This window comes from Planococcus citri, chromosome 5 (genome assembly GCF_950023065.1).
Source record: "Planococcus citri chromosome 5, ihPlaCitr1.1, whole genome shotgun sequence".
Lineage (NCBI taxonomy): Eukaryota > Metazoa > Arthropoda > Insecta > Hemiptera > Pseudococcidae > Planococcus > Planococcus citri.
In genome coordinates this window covers 59,137-76,780 of record NC_088681.1, presented here as the reverse complement: position 1 = coordinate 76,780, position 17,644 = coordinate 59,137, and the positions used below count along the sequence as shown (strand labels likewise).

General features: G+C 37.7%; 2 protein-coding genes across 5 annotated transcripts in view; both read right to left on the bottom strand.

Annotated features, from left to right (window-relative positions):
• Positions 1-5,565: 5,565 nt before the first annotated feature.
• Positions 5,566-7,207, bottom strand: LOC135846829 (uncharacterized). The gene is made up of 2 exons (XM_065366127.1): positions 5,827-7,207; positions 5,566-5,744 (listed from the first exon to the last, which is right to left on the bottom strand). The coding sequence occupies exons 1-2, from the start codon at positions 7,205-7,207 to the stop codon at positions 5,740-5,742; spliced, it is 1,386 nt and encodes a 461-aa protein (XP_065222199.1). The 3' UTR covers positions 5,566-5,739.
• Positions 7,208-9,183: 1,976 nt separating this feature from the next.
• The window catches only part of LOC135846843 (uncharacterized), a 40,485-nt gene continuing 32,024 nt past the window's right edge, over positions 9,184-17,644 (bottom strand). For 3 of the 4 annotated variants that reach the window (XM_065366151.1, XM_065366154.1, XM_065366153.1), the window contains one exon: positions 9,184-15,984. The gene's annotated coding sequence lies outside the window, so the exon portion shown is untranslated. The remainder of the gene's footprint in view (positions 15,985-17,644) is intronic. The other variant, XM_065366152.1, reaches the window with a different exon arrangement.

Sequence of the window (17,644 nt, the reverse complement as noted above, 5' to 3'; positions counted from 1 at the left end):
GTTCACCTAGGTAATGTATGAAGAATCTAGTTATTTCATGAAATAGCTAGGTGTGATCAGTTGAATCATGAAATGAGCTGTTAGAATGGTTTAGGGCATGATAAAAAACATTAATGACAAAAAAAGCTTCCAAAAATTGACAAAAAAAAATATTTGTTACATCACGCCATCGTAGAAAGATCCCATTTCCAAACTTAAATATTTTTAAAAAACATCAAAAAGTACATCTATGAAAATTTTTTCAGAATTTTAAACTGCGATGATTAAGGGAAACCCTATTTGACACGATAATTTGAGGAACCTCAACTGGTAGGGGTAGGGGAGGGGGGGTTTGCAGCGATATGAGTTGAAGCGTAAACAAGCACAAACAAAATACAAACGATTTCATCAATTTTTTCCCCAATTTACTTGCATTTTTAACCCCTCATCCAAAAAGTCTCTTTGCCGTTTTGAACTTTCTGATTTACGGCACAATTTGCAAACAAGTTCACTACATGGTGCTTCACAAAATACCTATACCTACCTAACTAGCAAAAAAAAAAAAAAAAACCAAAAAAACACCGAATAACGCATCATGTACATATATGTGTTCTAGCTTTGAATTTCACCCTAATTTCTTACTTTATCGCAGTTCATTCGTTGAATTCACACTTTAACTAAACACACCTTGTGTACCTATGTATGAAATAACTAGGAAGTCTAGAAAAAATTCGATTTCACACTTTTTCGTTAATTTATGAATTAACTAGTTATTTCATACATTACCTGGAGTAAAGACTTTAATGGTAACATATATACTTATTCTCAGGCCCGTAGCCAGGGCGCCGCGCCGCCCTGGCTGAACGAATTTGCAAATTTCTTCTCTTTCAAACAAATTTTGAAATCATTTTTCTATTTGAACGAAATTAAATTCGCTTGTATTGTTTTAAATTTAATTACCTTTATTTAATTTTAATTAGCTATGCTAATGGATGGCTACTGCTAGTAGTACTAGGCAGTAGGTATACTACTTCAAGTAGTTATATATAATTGCAAAGGCAATGTTCAAGAAGGGACGTGCTTTCAACTAGATGTTCACTCCAAGACGGTCAAAAGCACATAAACTCAAATTTGGAATGAACATCTGGAAGTTAGCAAGGGTTGTGGGAGTGGCAGCCCTACTCTGCCATTTCCACGCCCTTAAATTTGCAGCTGGCACATTTCATGTTTTTACCCTAAACCAGCAGGGGGTAAAACCCAGGTATAAAATGTACCCTGATCGGAAAGATAACAATAGAGATAAATTCTCATCACAAAAGGCAGCGAGGGCATAATAGAAAAATAAAATTCACCTGCCTGCCCTGCTTAGAAACTGAACATGCTCCTCCCTGGAGATAATGCTGAGTTATCTCAACATGTAAGTAATTAACAGGTTTTAGATTAAATAATAACTAGAGGTTGAATTTTCAAATTAGGTTAACTGTGACATACTTATTGGTTGCATTCCTGAGATGACTTCGTAGGCCCACAACGAAGCAGAGTCGAAGACCCACCTGTGTAAAATTGAAGTTTAAATGAGCTCAATAGGCACTGGGCCAGTGCAATATAAAATTTGGTACCAAAATTTTCAAAATAAGGATGCAACCTGAGCTCCAAAATGGCAGGATATTTAGTCGTCACTCGGAAGAAGTGTTACCTTTTCAATTGCTCTGGTTATAAGTTTATTTCCCTCAGTATTGATTGAAATGACCCTGGTCAACCCATCAGGGCCAGGATGCAGTTCCGCGATCCTGCCAGTGGTCCACTGAGTAGGGTGTAGCGAGTTGTCATGAATTGCTACTAAATCACCAATTTTGACCTCCTTTTTAATAAATCGCCATTTATTTCGTTCCTGGAGGGTATGCAAATATTCATTTTTCCATCTTTTCCAAAATTGTTGTGTGAGTTGCTTAGTTTGTTCCCAATATTTCAATCGATTAACTGGCACATTGGAAAGGTCAGTATTAGGAAGAGCTGTTATTGGACCTCCAATCAAGAAGTGTCCTGGTGTAAGAGCATTAAGATCGTTAGGATCTGATGACTCTGGGCATAATGGCCGAGAATTTAAACATGCCTCTATCTGAGTTAAAGTGGTTTCAAATTGCTCATAAGTAAGCTCTCGCGCACCAATAACCTTTGCCAGGTGGGTTTTAATCGATTTAACACCAGCTTCCCACAATCCCCCAAAATGTGGCGCATATGGTGGAATTAATTTCCAGTTTACTCCTGTAGAAGTCCAAAATTTAGTTAGATCACCATTTATGCTTGTTAAACAATTACTCAACTCTGATAAAATCCGTTTAGCGCCTATAAAAGTTGTGCCATTGTCTGAGTGCATTTCAGATGGTATTCCGCGCCTACTTACAAAACGATTGAATGCGGCAATGAAACACTCACTAGTCAAATCAGATACCAATTCAATATGTACTGCTTTCACAGAAAAACAGACAAAAACGGCAATATAAGCCTTTATTACAGTATGAGGTCTCTTTTTTACCAATAAGTTCATTGGACCTGCGTAGTCTACACCTGTTACTGTAAATGGTCTTTGAGGAATTACTCTTGCTCTAGGTAGAGCTGCCATCAATTGAGTACGTGTTTCGGATTTCATCAAATTACATATTCTACAATTTAAAATGCAAAAACGAACAGCATTATTTGAGTGTAAAATCCAATATTTTCGCCTTAAAACCGATTTTAAAGCTGTTGGGCCTGCGTGTAATCCTCGAAGATGCTCTTGTTTAACCAGAAGTTCTGTGAAATAATGATGGGGAGGTAGAAGTATCGGATGACGTTGTTCAAATGACAGTTCCGAATTTCGAAGCCTTCCCCCCACCCTGAGAACTCCAGAACCATCAATGAAAGGAAAAAGTTTTGAAAGTGGACTTTTTACTGATATGTTCTTTTTGTGCTCAATACAAGTCAATTCGTCCTGAAATACCTCTTTTTGTACTAATTTTATGAGCAATATTAGAGCATTGTTATATTCATGCGATTCTAATTGTAGTCCATAAATTCTTGGCCCATACCAATGAGCGTTCCAAGCAAACCTACAATGAAAGGCAGAATTTGTTACCAACTTATTCAAAGAAATATGTTCCTTCATCCACGAATTATTTTGCAGTAATGCAAAAGCCTTTTTTGACCTTGTAGAAGGTCGTTTTAGCTCCAATGTAACCGATTGTGTGAATTTATATTTACTACCTGGTTTGGTAGGTTCTGTGGTAGAAAGAAATGAAGGCCCATTCCACCAAAGTGAAAGTTCTTTCAATTCGTGAGGTTTTACGCCTCGTGACAAAGGATCTGCTGGGTTTTCTTTGGTATTTATATAATCCCAAGTATAATCCTTTGTCATCCCTTGTATTCTCCTTACCCGATTTGAGACAAAAATTTCCCACTTAGAAGCAGGTGAGCGTATCCAGAACAATGTAATTGTGTTATCTGTCCATAATCGAATTGCTGAGAGTTGTAGCTTACCACCAAGCATTTGCATAGACTTTTCCAACAAACCAGCAAGTAGCTCTGCAGCACATAACTCTAGTCTACAAATGTCTATTTTTTTTAAAGGTGCTACCCTTGATTTAGAAGCTAGTACCCTCACAATTGAATAATTATTGTATACTGCTCGCAAATATATTACTGCTCCGTAAGCATATTGAGAAGCATCAGAAAATCCATGCAACTCTAAAAACAAGTAAGTATCCGAGTTGCTAAATAAATGTCTTGGAATGACAATATTATTCAATTCAGGAAGTGATGATATGAATTTTAACCACTGTTTATTTACTTCATCAGGTAATGTAGAGTCCCAAGACAACTTGTCTTTCCATAATAATTGCATAATAATTTTGCAAGACACAGTAACTGGTCCCAAAAATCCCAGTGGGTCATAAATTGATGAGATAATGGAAAGTACTTGGCGTTTTGTAAATGTTGTCTTGGTATCAATTTGACCTACCCAAACCTTATAGACATCATCCCTTGGAAACCATTTAAGGCCCAAAGTTTTCACTGAAATTTCTTTGTCCAGTAGTATTGGGTGGTTGTACATTTCATCAACGGGTACAATGTCTTTAATAATCTCACATGAATTTGCACACCACTTACTCAAACTCAGACCTGCTAATTTTAAAAGTTCAACTAATTGGTTCCGTTTTTCTATGAGCTCTGGAATTGTATCTGCACCTGTATAAACATCATCAACGTATGTATCTTCCTCCAGAATCTGACTAGCCAATGGAAATTGTTCACGATACTGAGTAGCTAGAGAAATAAGTGATCGCGTTGCTTCAAAGGGTGAGGAAGGGAAGCCAAATACTACCACCAAATATTCAAAAACCTCAATTGGGTCAGATGGTGATTCACGCCATAAAATACGTTGTAATGGGACATCATCAGAATGGCGCAAAAATTGCAAATACATTTTTATAATGTCACTAGTGAGAACATATCTGTATAAACGAGACCTGAACAAAATACTCATTAGAGGTGCCTGAACTGTTGGTCCTTTCATAAGACAGTCACTTAATGAGAGCCCAGAGGATGATTTCATGGTAGGATCTAGTACAATGCGTAATTTAGTAGTATTTGAAGATTCTTTAATAATAGGATGATGAGGAATATAATACGTGACCTCATCTGGCTTAACAATTGCCTTTCTCAAATGACCCTGATTTATCATATCATGTATGCTCTTAACATAATCATTTTTTAGTTTAGGATCACGAGCAAATCGATTCTCAAGTGCATAGAAACGTTTTAAAGCCTGAGTTTTAGAGTGGCCTAACTCATTACGATCTACCTTTAATGGTAGTCTTAAAACAAACCTACCTTCAGAGTTACGAGTTGTATTTGCTACATAATGAGCTTCACAATCCTTTTCCTCCTCTGAAAGAGTTTTGCTAGTAAACTCATCTAGCAACCAAAATTTTTCAATTGTCTCAGATAACCTATCAAAAGATTCCATAGTAATGCAACAAGATTTACTTATTGCATTACATGTACCAATATTAAAATTACCTGTAACAATCCACCCTAATTTAGTGTGCTGGTACCTAGGGCACCCCCGAGAATGCAAATATTCTGGTAATAAAATGTTCCAAAAAACACCTGTGCCTAATAATAGGTTGATTTGCCCTGGAATATTGAAGTTAGGGTCAGCGAGTTGAATATTAGGCATTTTCCAGCCATCAATTGAGAAAAACCTACTTGGCACTTCAGATACAATTTCATCTAGTGTTATGCAATTTATTGTACATTTGTAATTAGAATTTAGCGATCTTATGCACACAGAAACAGTGGAAGTTGATTTAGTTGTAGAGTTACCTACCCCTCCAACAAGATTACGACTTTTTACTGTTTTTAAATTCAACCTACTGGCAAGATCTGAATTAATAATGTTGAATTGACTACAGGAGTCCAACAGAGCTCGCACCTGTATGCCATTTATTTCAATTACAGCTGTGGCAAGTAACTCATACACCTCGTTCGATAACGTTCCTACCCCCCCAGTCATCATAGAATCTGGTCCTGTGAAAGAAGAAGATAACGTGTAAGAGGTTTTATTATCAACAACGGAAAAAATAAAGTTATTATTAGAAAATAATGGATAATCTTCTTTCATCGTTACGTATGCAGATGATTGACTGCTATCTACACAACCAACATCATTACCAACATCATTACCAACTGCCATATCACTTTGGGAACTCTCATCTTGGTTTAACCTGTGAACAACAGATAACGTTGAATTGATTAGATTGCTATCTTGTTGCATAGGTGTAGATAAATATGACGATGTATTCGTACCTGTTTTTTCATTAGTGAAGGCTTCATGTAACAATGGGTTATGCCCACGTTTGCATACGTTACAAAAATATTTACATTTACGATTATGGCCTGGTATGAATTTTTTCAAACATCGGAAACATCGGCCCTTCTCCTTGACCATCTTCAATCTATCTGATGGGGTTTTATCTATGAAGATTTTACATCCGAATGTTTCGTGCTCACCATCACAAAACCCACATTTTTTGGGTTGCAGTTTTTGCCTTTTTTCCGAAAGCGCAAATGACTTCTTTTTTCCACTGCTAGGAGGAGGAGAGTGTTTTCGTTTTCGAGATGTGTCATCCGATCCCCTCTCCATAGCCCCGCACCGCTCGTTCTGATAAGTCAAAAACTGCTCAAATGAACCATATTCCTTTTTCCTAGCAACCTCCCTCTGCCAATCAACCTTGGTATCTTTATCAACCTTCTTCAGGAATAAATACGAAAATATCAACGACATTCCATCAATTTCTGGATGCTGTTTTAATGTTAGGTTGATGGCTGTATAGTTGGAGCGGAAATTGGTGATCAGATTACGGAGGGATTGGTCCAGATCATGCTTAGAGACTGGATCTAACGAATCGATAGCCTTGAGGAACGTTTCAATATTTTTAACGGGCTCACCGTAAGTTTCGTTCAATAATTTCCACACCTCTTCGTAATTTTCAGCTTTAATTGGATATCCGCGTACTAAAATTTCCGCCTCATCTACCAATTTGCTTCTCAAAATTTGATGTTTATCATACACCAACATGTTTGGTTTATCGTGTACCATGGAGCAATACATTCGAGACCAATCAACCCAGTTGTCATCCTTTCCTCGAAAGGTTCTCAGTTCAAGTTTAGGAAATTTCACTCGAATATGACTGCTAGCCGAATCAGAAACTGAGTTAACAGGTTGAGGTGCAGGTTTCAAAAGTCTCAGGAGCTTAAATTTGATACTACGATGCAGGTCAGAGAATAACTTTTTATTAGCTATTGCTTCGTCATATGACTTACCAGGTTCTAAATGAGATTTCAATTTCTCATGGATCTCCATATATTTAATTTTCAAAGAGTCCACTGTCTCAATAACGGAATTAATTACCTGGTCAACTTCGGAGTCAGTAAATGAGTCAACAACTGTAGATTCCTCTTCCAAGTCCGAGTATAGGGAGGAAAGTTCTCGTAAATATTTGAGTACCTTTTTTGGCACTTGCTCCGGAGATTTTTTACCATCAGATGGAATCTCTCCCACATGAATACCTGGTGACTTATCATTCTTATCTTCAGATGATAAGTTATCATTGGAGGATGGAGATTTTAATAAATCGTCTTCATTCACAAATTTCTCCTTGGAAAATTCAGTTTCATTGTCACTCATCTTGAAATGGACTGTATATTCAAATAAACAACGATACCGAAAATAAAAACTTGTAATTTGGCGTGAATAACACCAAAATAACCAGATACGTTGAATAAATAAATTGTAATAAACAAATTAATCGCGAAACGAACTAAATAAATGTACTCACGATGTATTGATAACGGCTACAACGATAATAATGCACAACTGGTGCACCACTTGGAACTAAAATAAATTCAATCTGCAAAGAAACGCCCTCAACTAGTGGGGTTTCCGATAAGAAATAATAAATAAATACCTTTGCAAAAGAAATAAATAAATTAAACGCCTTCACAGCTCAATAGCTGCAACCCAATATACACCAATTACCTGTAATATAAATTGCATATACGTGTGTACTATTTATTTAACACGATCAATGCAAAATTATATCCGGCCCGAAGGACCATGAACGAAATTAAATTCGCTTGTATTGTTTTAAATTTAATTACCTTTATTTAATTTTAATTAGCTATGCTAATGGATGGCTACTGCTAGTAGTACTAGGCAGTAGGTATACTACTTCAAGTAGTTATATATAATTGCAAAGGCAATGTTCAAGAAGGGACGTGCTTTCAACTAGATGTTCACTCCAAGACGGTCAAAAGCACATAAACTCAAATTTGGAATGAACATCTGGAAGTTAGCAAGGGTTGTGGGAGTGGCAGCCCTACTCTGCCATTTCCACGCCCTTAAATTTGCAGCTGGCACATTTCATGTTTTTACCCTAAACCAGCAGGGGGTAAAACCCAGGTATAAAATGTACCCTGATCGGAAAGATAACAATAGAGATAAATTCTCATCACAAAAGGCAGCGAGGGCATAATAGAAAAATAAAATTCACCTGCCTGCCCTGCTTAGAAACTGAACACTATTTTTTGCAATTTTGAATTTAAAATAATCGCATACCTTATTCAAAGTGTCTAACAGGTCCTACTGGTCCTAATTTTTCTCAAAAGTTTTTTCAGTCCTCCTAAAGTCTTATTTTTCAACAATTTTGTCCAAAAGTCCTACACTTTTTTTCTTCAAATTTTCAATTTTCACCTTTTTCCGGAATTTTGAACAAATTTTGTAAAAAAGGGCTCATTTGTCGACTTTTTTAGATTTTGAATTACACATTCTGAGAGCTTTTGTCCTCGCTTGGCTCATGCTATTTGCATCTTCTATTCTCACATAGAAAACGTGGGTATTGATCAAAAGTTAGCAAATGACATGAAGAATACAGCGAGTGTGTTGAAAATGCAAAAAAAAATAATTTGAAAAAATAAATCCCACTTTTGCATTTACCCCGACATCGATTTTCAAACTTTCGAATTGCAATTTTCTCCACAATTTGTGTACCAAATTGTACCAAAATTTTACCATTGACGGAGAACCCCCTGCAGTATAAGTGTTACAAATTTCAGCTTCGTCCGTACTACAGTCCTCTCAAAGCGCTCTCTGAAAGTGTCACTAATCAAATTTTGCTTCGCAATTACCCCACTCTACCTTAACTCATCACACAAAAAACGTTGTTTTTTAGGTATACCTCTCGAAATACTGATTTTTGAGAGCTTTTGCTTTTCTTTTTCAATTTTGAATTTTTCTATAAAAAAATCATCATTCGAATACGATCGTTTTTATGCCTCTCGAAATGCTGATTTCCAAGAGCTACGACTGCTTAAACTATTACCCAAATACAAAATTTGCGACCCCCCCCCCCCCCCCAATAACTCATAAATTTTGGTAAATTTTCATGCCCTAATAAAAATCCCATCTGTCCTGACTGAAAAAAATCCTGGCAACGGGCCTACTTATTCTTGGATGCCAGAATACCGTCGAACGACTATTCATACCTACATATGTACTAGCAACATTCGAGTAGCCTCTAGCATAGCGTTATACGCGGTAGCGAAATGAACCGTCGCGTCGGTCAACGTTTACGAATAATCCAGGAAATAAAAAAATAGAGTTGATTTAAAAATCTAACAATAATAAACTTTATTAATAAGTTAACAAGGCGTAACAATAGTACAAGTACAATAATACAATATACGTAGATGTGTGGTGGAGTAATGAACGTCTAACGACAGGCGTCGACGCGACGCTTATCAAAAAACATACAAATAAACAAACAAACAAACGAAAACAAAATAAAACAAAACAAAACCCGACCCAAAAAATACAATAATATTAATAGGTAGGTCGGTCGGTCATAAATATAGGTAGGGAATAAAAAAATGTATAAATAAAAATATTCTACGTAATCAACGCGTTGTATGTATTAATCTTATTCGTTGTACGGTATACTTAGCTACATACCTACAAATACTCTCGCAGGTAAGTAGGTAGGTGTGCGGATTGGTAACAGTAAAAATACATACAAAATACAGGTAGGTATACAGATAGGAAGTTGTATAATAAATGATTTCCTATAAAGACATACTATGGTATAGCTCTAATAACGACAACGACGACATGGACAACAAATTGCTTAGGGTGTAACGAAAAATGTAGGTATTTTTTCCAACTTACACAATTTATACACCTATACGTACCTACTGTACTTATACTCGTATGTATACGTATAATACGGTAATGGTACTGCTGATACGGTGTAGTGTACACTGTACATGCGTGTACTGTGTGTACGAGTATCTGTATACGTGTTTAACTGTTTAGTCAAGCGTAATTGTACCTATCTAACGTATGTTTACTCAACGTGAAGTAAATGCACATATCAGCTACGTATCTACGTAAAAAAGTAAATTGAAACGAAATAGGTACCTACCTAGACGTAGCCGACATAGGTAACTACGTAAGTAAGTAAGTAAGTAAGTAAGTAAGTAAGTAAGTATATACGGAGGTAAGTAAGGAAGAGGAAATAATGCGAGTAAGTAGTAGTACTTAGGATATGGTAGCTATAAAGAAGTGGCTAGGATTGCGGTGGCGGCTCGCGGCTCGCAACCCCGACCCCGAACCCACTTTGAGCTACAGGTAAACGGCGAGCGGCGAGTGGGCAAGTGCAACTCGGTTCGGTGGTCGTGGCTGTTCACTGTTCAGCGAGTTTATTTGCATTTCAGTGCATTTCCCTCGGTCGCGTCGCGTCGGTGCTAACTGCTAATACGAGTAGGTAATACATTAGCTACGTAATTTTCGTCTTCGCTTTTTCTACTTAAATCAATACCGTAATTACCTACTCGTTGTTAGGCTTACATTTTCCTACTTGTTTTGTTTCGTTTTTTGTTTTTTTCAAAGCGGTATTTTTATACCTATGTATTTTTTTGAAATTCGCCGAAAATCTAATATAGGTATAGGTAAATACATACGTACATACGTACCGTACCAGGTAATAGGAATTGCCTACACTAGGTATGTAATGAATTTGTGCAACCGAAATTTCGGTGTTTGAGTGGGGGGAGAGGGTCGCGTTTTGCGATCCGCGTTCAGCGTTCAATTCGCAGGTGGAAATCTCGAGTGCTTGTCTTGTAAGTAAGTAAGTAGGTAGGTACCTGCCGCACCGTTATAGCTGTTTTGTATTCTGCAAACAACAAAACTAGGTAGGTAATAGGTAGATATGTACCTCTACCTGTTCATATGCGAAGGATTACGTCTTGTACGTGTATATGCGGTAATACGGAATTTAAAAATAAGTGGTAGGTAGTAGGTGCCTAGCGCGTAGCGCCTACTGCCTAGTATCTAGTACCCACCTTAATTCATCGGACCAACCGTACGAGAATCAGTACTAGCGCATACAGCATACACATACGACATACGAGTATGTACGATACAATTACCTAAGGTACCTATATACTCGTACCTATAGATTCGCGGTAGGTACTGGTAACTGGAACTTGCAATCAGATCACATCGTAACTGTCTGCAGCTGCACGACGAGTATCTAACTACGGTCTACGCGTAAGTAGAAAGGCTATACTTTACTTATGTTAGTACAAAAATAAGTAGTTAGTAGGTGTAGGTACAGAACGAAAAATTCACCCACCGCTCAACTCGAATGCTGTTGTAATTATTTTTTTCATGTTAGTTTTGGCCACCACCGTCACCAGTAAGCGCAATGTAGGTACTGGGTAGGTAGGTAGGTAGGTAGGTAGGTAACAGACAAAATTAACGCGAGTGGTTGAGTTAGATAATTAGGTGGGTAGGTAGAGGAACTACGTACAAAAAATACGCAAAAGTACGTAGGTATATGTATATAAGTAGACGCAAAGGTACTCGTGGTATGAAAAAAAGGAGAAGAAAAGAAAAATAAACAAGACAAAAAAGTCAACAATTACGACGCAATAATTGCGAATAATACATACAATACGTACAAATAGTATGAGCGAAATTTAAAATAACAAGAAACGAATTCGTAATAACAGTATTAACGATAGGTAGTAGTAAAAGTAACAATAACTGGTGTAGATAGATAAATAGATAAATAGATGATAGATACATACATACATACATAGATAGATAGACAGATAGATAGATAGGTAGGTAGGTAGGCAGGTAGGTAAGTAGATAGATAGATAGAAAGATAGATTGTTAGTGGGTAGGTGGGTAGGTAGAATACGTGAACGTGCAAAAACGTCGAGTAGGTAAACGCGTGAAAATTTTTTTATAATTAAAAACCTAGGTTGATAACGTGAAATAATATCTAGTAGTTTATCCTATAGGGGGTAAAAGTGATTTTCGACGAATTTGGAGATTTACTGCCTTAAATAATTCAAAATCGTCGAAAATCACTCTTAATCACTGGTTGAATACTTAATATATTTTTCGTTATACATGCTACGAAAATGAAAATGTAGCATTTTACCCCCGTTTAACCACCGCGAAAATACACTTTTTCCTACTGCGATTGAAAAAATTTCTCTTTCCATCTCATATTAGTCAATGAAAATTCTTTTCCGTCACTTTTTCAATCACAGTAGGAAAAGTTTTCACTCGCCCACGCACTCGACAAGAAATCATTCACTTCCGTCTACTGTGTTGTAATATATCTACTATTTCGTTACGAGGGAGAAGAACGCCAGTATTTACTTGCAAAAATCAGAAGGGGGAGCAAAAGTAGCACTTTTTCTCCCTAAATAACGTAAACGCATATTTGTACGTGTAATTGGTGGAATGTTATCACCTCACCTCACCTCACCTCACCTCACCTCACCTCACCTCACCTCACCTCACCTCACCTCACCCCACCACACCACACGTCAGCCCAACAACCAATCAGGTGCTATCATTATCGTCCATCTTTCACTGTGATCAGCCGAAACGTTTGGCAAACAACTTTTTCGTTATTTAGGGAGAAAAAGCGCTACTTTTGCTCCAGCTTCTGATTTTTGCGAGTAAATTCGCGAATTCAGTCTGAAAAGGGGATACTGGAGACTATTGACCAATCAGATTACAATTCACGATGCAAAAATTAATAATTTAGTGGCCAGCAATTTTTTTCTTCACTCAAAGACATAAACGACTCTTTTTGCTGATGAACTATTTTCTCATTTTCGTTTACAATACGTTTGCGAATGAGTTCTGGCACCATAAATTTTTTCAATTGCGCAAAGAATTCGAATCATTTACGTATGTATAGTTGCAAATTTGGGTCTCGATATAAAAATGTCTTATTTATCACAATTTTGCACAGTATCCCCTTTTCAGAATTTATATGCGAAAATCCGCCAGATGTCAGCCACATTGCGTGAATCCGCGAATACTGACGTTTTTCTTCCTCAAAACGAAAAATAATTACATACTTATATAGGAAGGGCCAATGGTGGAAACCGCCTTAGTCATTTTTTTGTTCGCACAATAAACTTTTTTTTTTCATATTTCATCAATTTTAAAGTGAAACACGAGTATTGTAACGCATTCTGGGATAGTTGAAGATGTTTTTTAAATACTCGCGCGACCATAAAGTTTTTACATTACCTACCATTGGAGTACCTAGGACAACAAAGTTTTCATCGATTTGTAAAAAAATCACTTCCGACTAAGGCGACTTTCACCATTAGCCCTTCATTCAACCAGCGAGTAAGAGTGATTTTCGACGATTTTGAATTTTATTACTTCAGGCGATAAACCTCGAAAGTCGTCGAAAATCACTTTTACTCCCTAGTTGAACAAACTACTATTTTCGGGGTACACGACTATACCATACCACAAAGAAAGCTGTTCCGTTGTTAAAAATACAGATTGATGATGTGAAAACTGAAATACTCGCGGATAAGTATGTAGTTAGTGATGAAGGAATGTTATGTATATCAATATCAGTCCAATCCAACGTCACAGCGACCGCGTAAGCGAAAGCGAAATATCGAACATACGAGTAAGTTGAAGCTTTTTTAGAGGTAGGTACATAATATAAAGGGCTCAGTTGTTCTTCCAAGTTGGCCTAAGTCCATTTTTTTCATTTTTGAGTTAGCAGCGCCATCTGGTGGTACAGGTCGGTTAACACCTATAGAACCTTGTCCCAACACCTGGCGTTACTTTTTTCGCTCAGGAGCGCTGTTTTGCCGGCTCGGAAAAAAAATCCGATTATTCCAAAGTGACCTAAATCATTCGGACCGAGCTCCGAGCACGAAGCATAATGCGCCAATTTTTGTACAAAAAGCAAGCGGGAGACCGCTTGAAATTTCACTTTTTTTCTTATAAAAACATCTTAATTTTTTCAATTAATTTTTGAAACACGTAAATTTCAAACAAATTTTGCCTGGAAATTATTTTTTCCCTTAAATAATGTAAAATTTCAAGTGGTCTCCCGCTTGAGTTCCCGCTTGCCTTATTAGCATGCTCGGCCCGAATACATTTTTTACGAATATTTGTAAACAAGCGCAGTTTTTTTTTAGAAATTTTTCAACGATTTCGTTACGATTTCGAGTGAAGGCGTTTTCGTATGTATTATTCATCATGGTAATTGGTATGTACGTACAAATATTACCGATTCCTATACCACAAAATAAATTTCAATATTTTTGATATTTTTTTTCAATTTTTTTTACTCATTTTTTTTTTTTAGAATAGACGAAATTTGAAGGTGCTTTGAATGAAATTGTTTCAGAAATGCATTAAATTAATAATTCGTGAATTTTTTTTTGAAAACGCATTTTATCAGCTCTTTTTCGAAATTTTTAAGGTCAGATAATTCCAAAGTGGCCTAAGTCCACTTTTTCTGACTCTTTGACGCGCTCTGGAGCTGAAAATACGCAAAATTAATAAAATACCAATAGGGTACTTTAAAGCAGAAAGATCAAGCTTCACAACCATATAATCACATCATATATGTATTATTGAAGCGGAAGGGCGAGGAAAACAGTTATTTGCGTTTTTCTCGAAACGGAAAAAATGGACTTGGGCCGATTTGGAACTGAGCCCTTCTATATTTCAGCGCACTCGCGAGTTGGTATGAAATAGCTAGAGCTATACTCGTACCAACGTAAGCCTACACAGTACACACTCGCACTACACAGTACACATGCACCGTGCACGCAATTACGAGTACAAACCACGTACGATACCTAGACCTACGTTGGTTGGTTGGTTGGTTGGTTGGTTGGATGGATGGACGGATGGATGGAGCTGAAATTTTAAACGAAATCATCTTTTCAATTTACCCATATTTCAATTAGGCTTATCTACGTAAGATGTACCTACCTACCTAACTAAGTAAGACGTGTTAGCTAAAGGTGACTATTCTGCTTGACATTTGTTCGTAAAATGTCGAAGACGATGCCGAGCATCTGTTCGAATAAAAAATACGACTTATCCGACGTGACGTGACGTGACGTGACGTGAGGTGACGTTATACCTACCTACCTAACTACCTACCCATCAACTTACCTACCTACACAGGTAGAGGTAGCCATACGATCGCGATCGACTTTTTTGAAATCGCGAGTCTACTCTTACAACATTATGTTGCAGATCAGAGAGGCAGAGTGTGAAAATACTTAGTGGCGATGGCGTGGATCACTTTTGACACGTCGCGTCGCGTCGCGTCGGGTCGTAACCGAAGCCAAAGCCAAGGCCAAGGCCAAAAAACCTATTGTAGATATTCAAATGCTTACAGTACGTAGGTAGAGGTACGAGTAAGTAGAAGTACCTACGTAGCCCGCAGCAGATACCTACCTAGCTGTTTTCGGCCGACGCGATGGGCGCGTTGATTGCAAATTGTCTGCTGTCCAATGTAGGAGCGGGTACGTGTGTACATACGTCCCTATACGTACGTGTATGTAGGGTAAGCTAGCCACCACTTAGTTTGCGCTATCGTTATGTACCTAAGCCTATACCTATACGTACCTACTTATATGAAAGTGAGCTGCGTGTAGGACACGGTCGCGGTCGCCGGGGGACAGGGCGGCATGGCAGGTCCTACTTGTACTTTATTCGTAGCACACAAATACGAGTACAGTATGTGTATGTGTATGTGTACATACAATTGTGGACAACAGGGTGTGAGCGGCGCCGCGCCTATTTCTACCGGCATATTTTTACAACAATGGTCGGCGCTTATGAGGTGTGCACTGTGCCGTTCTGCCGTTCTGCCGTTCTGCCATTCTACCGCGCCGCACACAATTCGCCAATGTCACCTGCAGGTTGCAGGCACCACATACTCGTAAGTGTAACTGCTCGTCAATCAACTGCGATCAAGCGTTCTGCTTCTGCTTCTGGTTCTGGTTCCGGCTCCGGCTCTGGCTATCGTCGACTAGGTATTGTGCTCGTACGACCTGAGAGTGAAAAGGCGCCGCCGTGATTTCAGCGTAATCCACCAATTACTGCGTGTAAAAATTAAACAGGTAACAGTAGTGGGTAATAGAGCTGCTGTACACTGTATACTGTATACTGTACAGGTACCTACACAGTACATATACGACATAGGTACGTAAATAAGCCGAAGCTCGGCCCGATTAGATGTACGCACAATGCACATATGTACATACAATTGTACATATTACGTATACGTACGAGTAGGTATACGTAATGGCAATGGCAATGGCAATGGCTAGTCATGCGTCACGAACAACCAACAAACGCGCTTCTAAACCAGCTACGAGTAAGAATGACACGATTGGCAAAGGGCAACAATAATAAAGTAAAAACCGACATTACGAGTAAAACAAAACAAGACAAAACAGAACAATGATATTAAAGCGGCGAGTACACGCCAGACGGTAAAAGAGGAAAACGGTAGGTAAAAGACGCGCAAACGAAAAGAAATAAAGTTTGCAAGCGCTTTAGATAGATATAGGTATAGGTAGGTAGTAGTAGTAGAGGAGAAGGTACAATTATGGACCCAGGTACAAATATGAAGCCCCCATGGTTTAGTGCACAACTACTAGCGCTACGGTCATGCTGGGTACTAAAAATTATACTAGTAGTGTAGTATCGATGATCCATGTACTTATTTCGGATCCATGCAAACTTGGGTGTCTCTCATCAGCAATTGTTTTTTTTTGCGCATTATTTTCTTGCCAATGGAAAATTTTACAAGTTTTTCATTCGGTAATTCATCAACTTCAAATAAAGTTTGGAAAAAAAATTATTAGCGAAGTAAGTAGCTTACAATGTGTACTTTCAAAATATACTTTTGTATTTGTCTGTACTTGAACTGATTTTCATCATTTTTTTCATTTTTCATAAACTGAGTCGATTTTTTGCACGGGTATAAATATGGACCCCTAAATTTTTTTACCTAATTCTGATTCAATATTTTTTAGAATATCGAGAAAAGTGTTATTAACAAAGAAGACAAGTCCAAAGTGTCGAAATGGAACCATGATTTTTTCATTTTTCATAAACTTGCCCAATTTTTGGCACGGGTATAAAATAAATATGGACCCCTAAATTTTTTTTCATCTAATTTTGATTCGATGGTTTTTAGAATACCGAGAAAAGTGTTATTAATGAAGAAGACAAGTCTAAAGAATCGAAAAACGTCTTTAAATAAATTTTTGTTCAATTTTCTGAACTTTTTATTCATTTTTTGAGGGTGTCCATATTTGTACCCGAGTCCATATTTGTACCATTTTATGTCACTTTTCTAGTAGTAGTGGTAGTAGTAGGCCTATATTTGTTTTACTTCTTTGGAATACAATTTTGAAAAAACAAGAAACCCTATGCGCCAAGACGCGAGTGGGGTGGGTAGGTAGGTGTACTGGGTAGATACAGGGTGGACTGAAATATAGTGAATCCCAGAGAAAGTTTTTCATAAAATATGCGCGTAGATTGACAACGTGAACGGTTAAACGTTAAATACTTAAATGCATATTCATCCGACTCTCAGTCCAACAACCAATCATTACTCGTATCATTCACGCGACGTCCGTGACCAACCGAAATACGTATTTAGCGGAAAACTTTTTTAAGGATTCACGGTATTTCTGTGCACCGCTGCACCGCTGCACCGCTGCACCCTGTACCCGTAGGAGTCGTAGG

Excerpts from the sequence above, each read along its gene's own strand:
- LOC135846829 (XM_065366127.1), bottom strand. The coding sequence starts at position 7,207 with ATGAGTGACAATGAAACTGAATTTTCCAAGGAGAAATTTGTGAATGAA.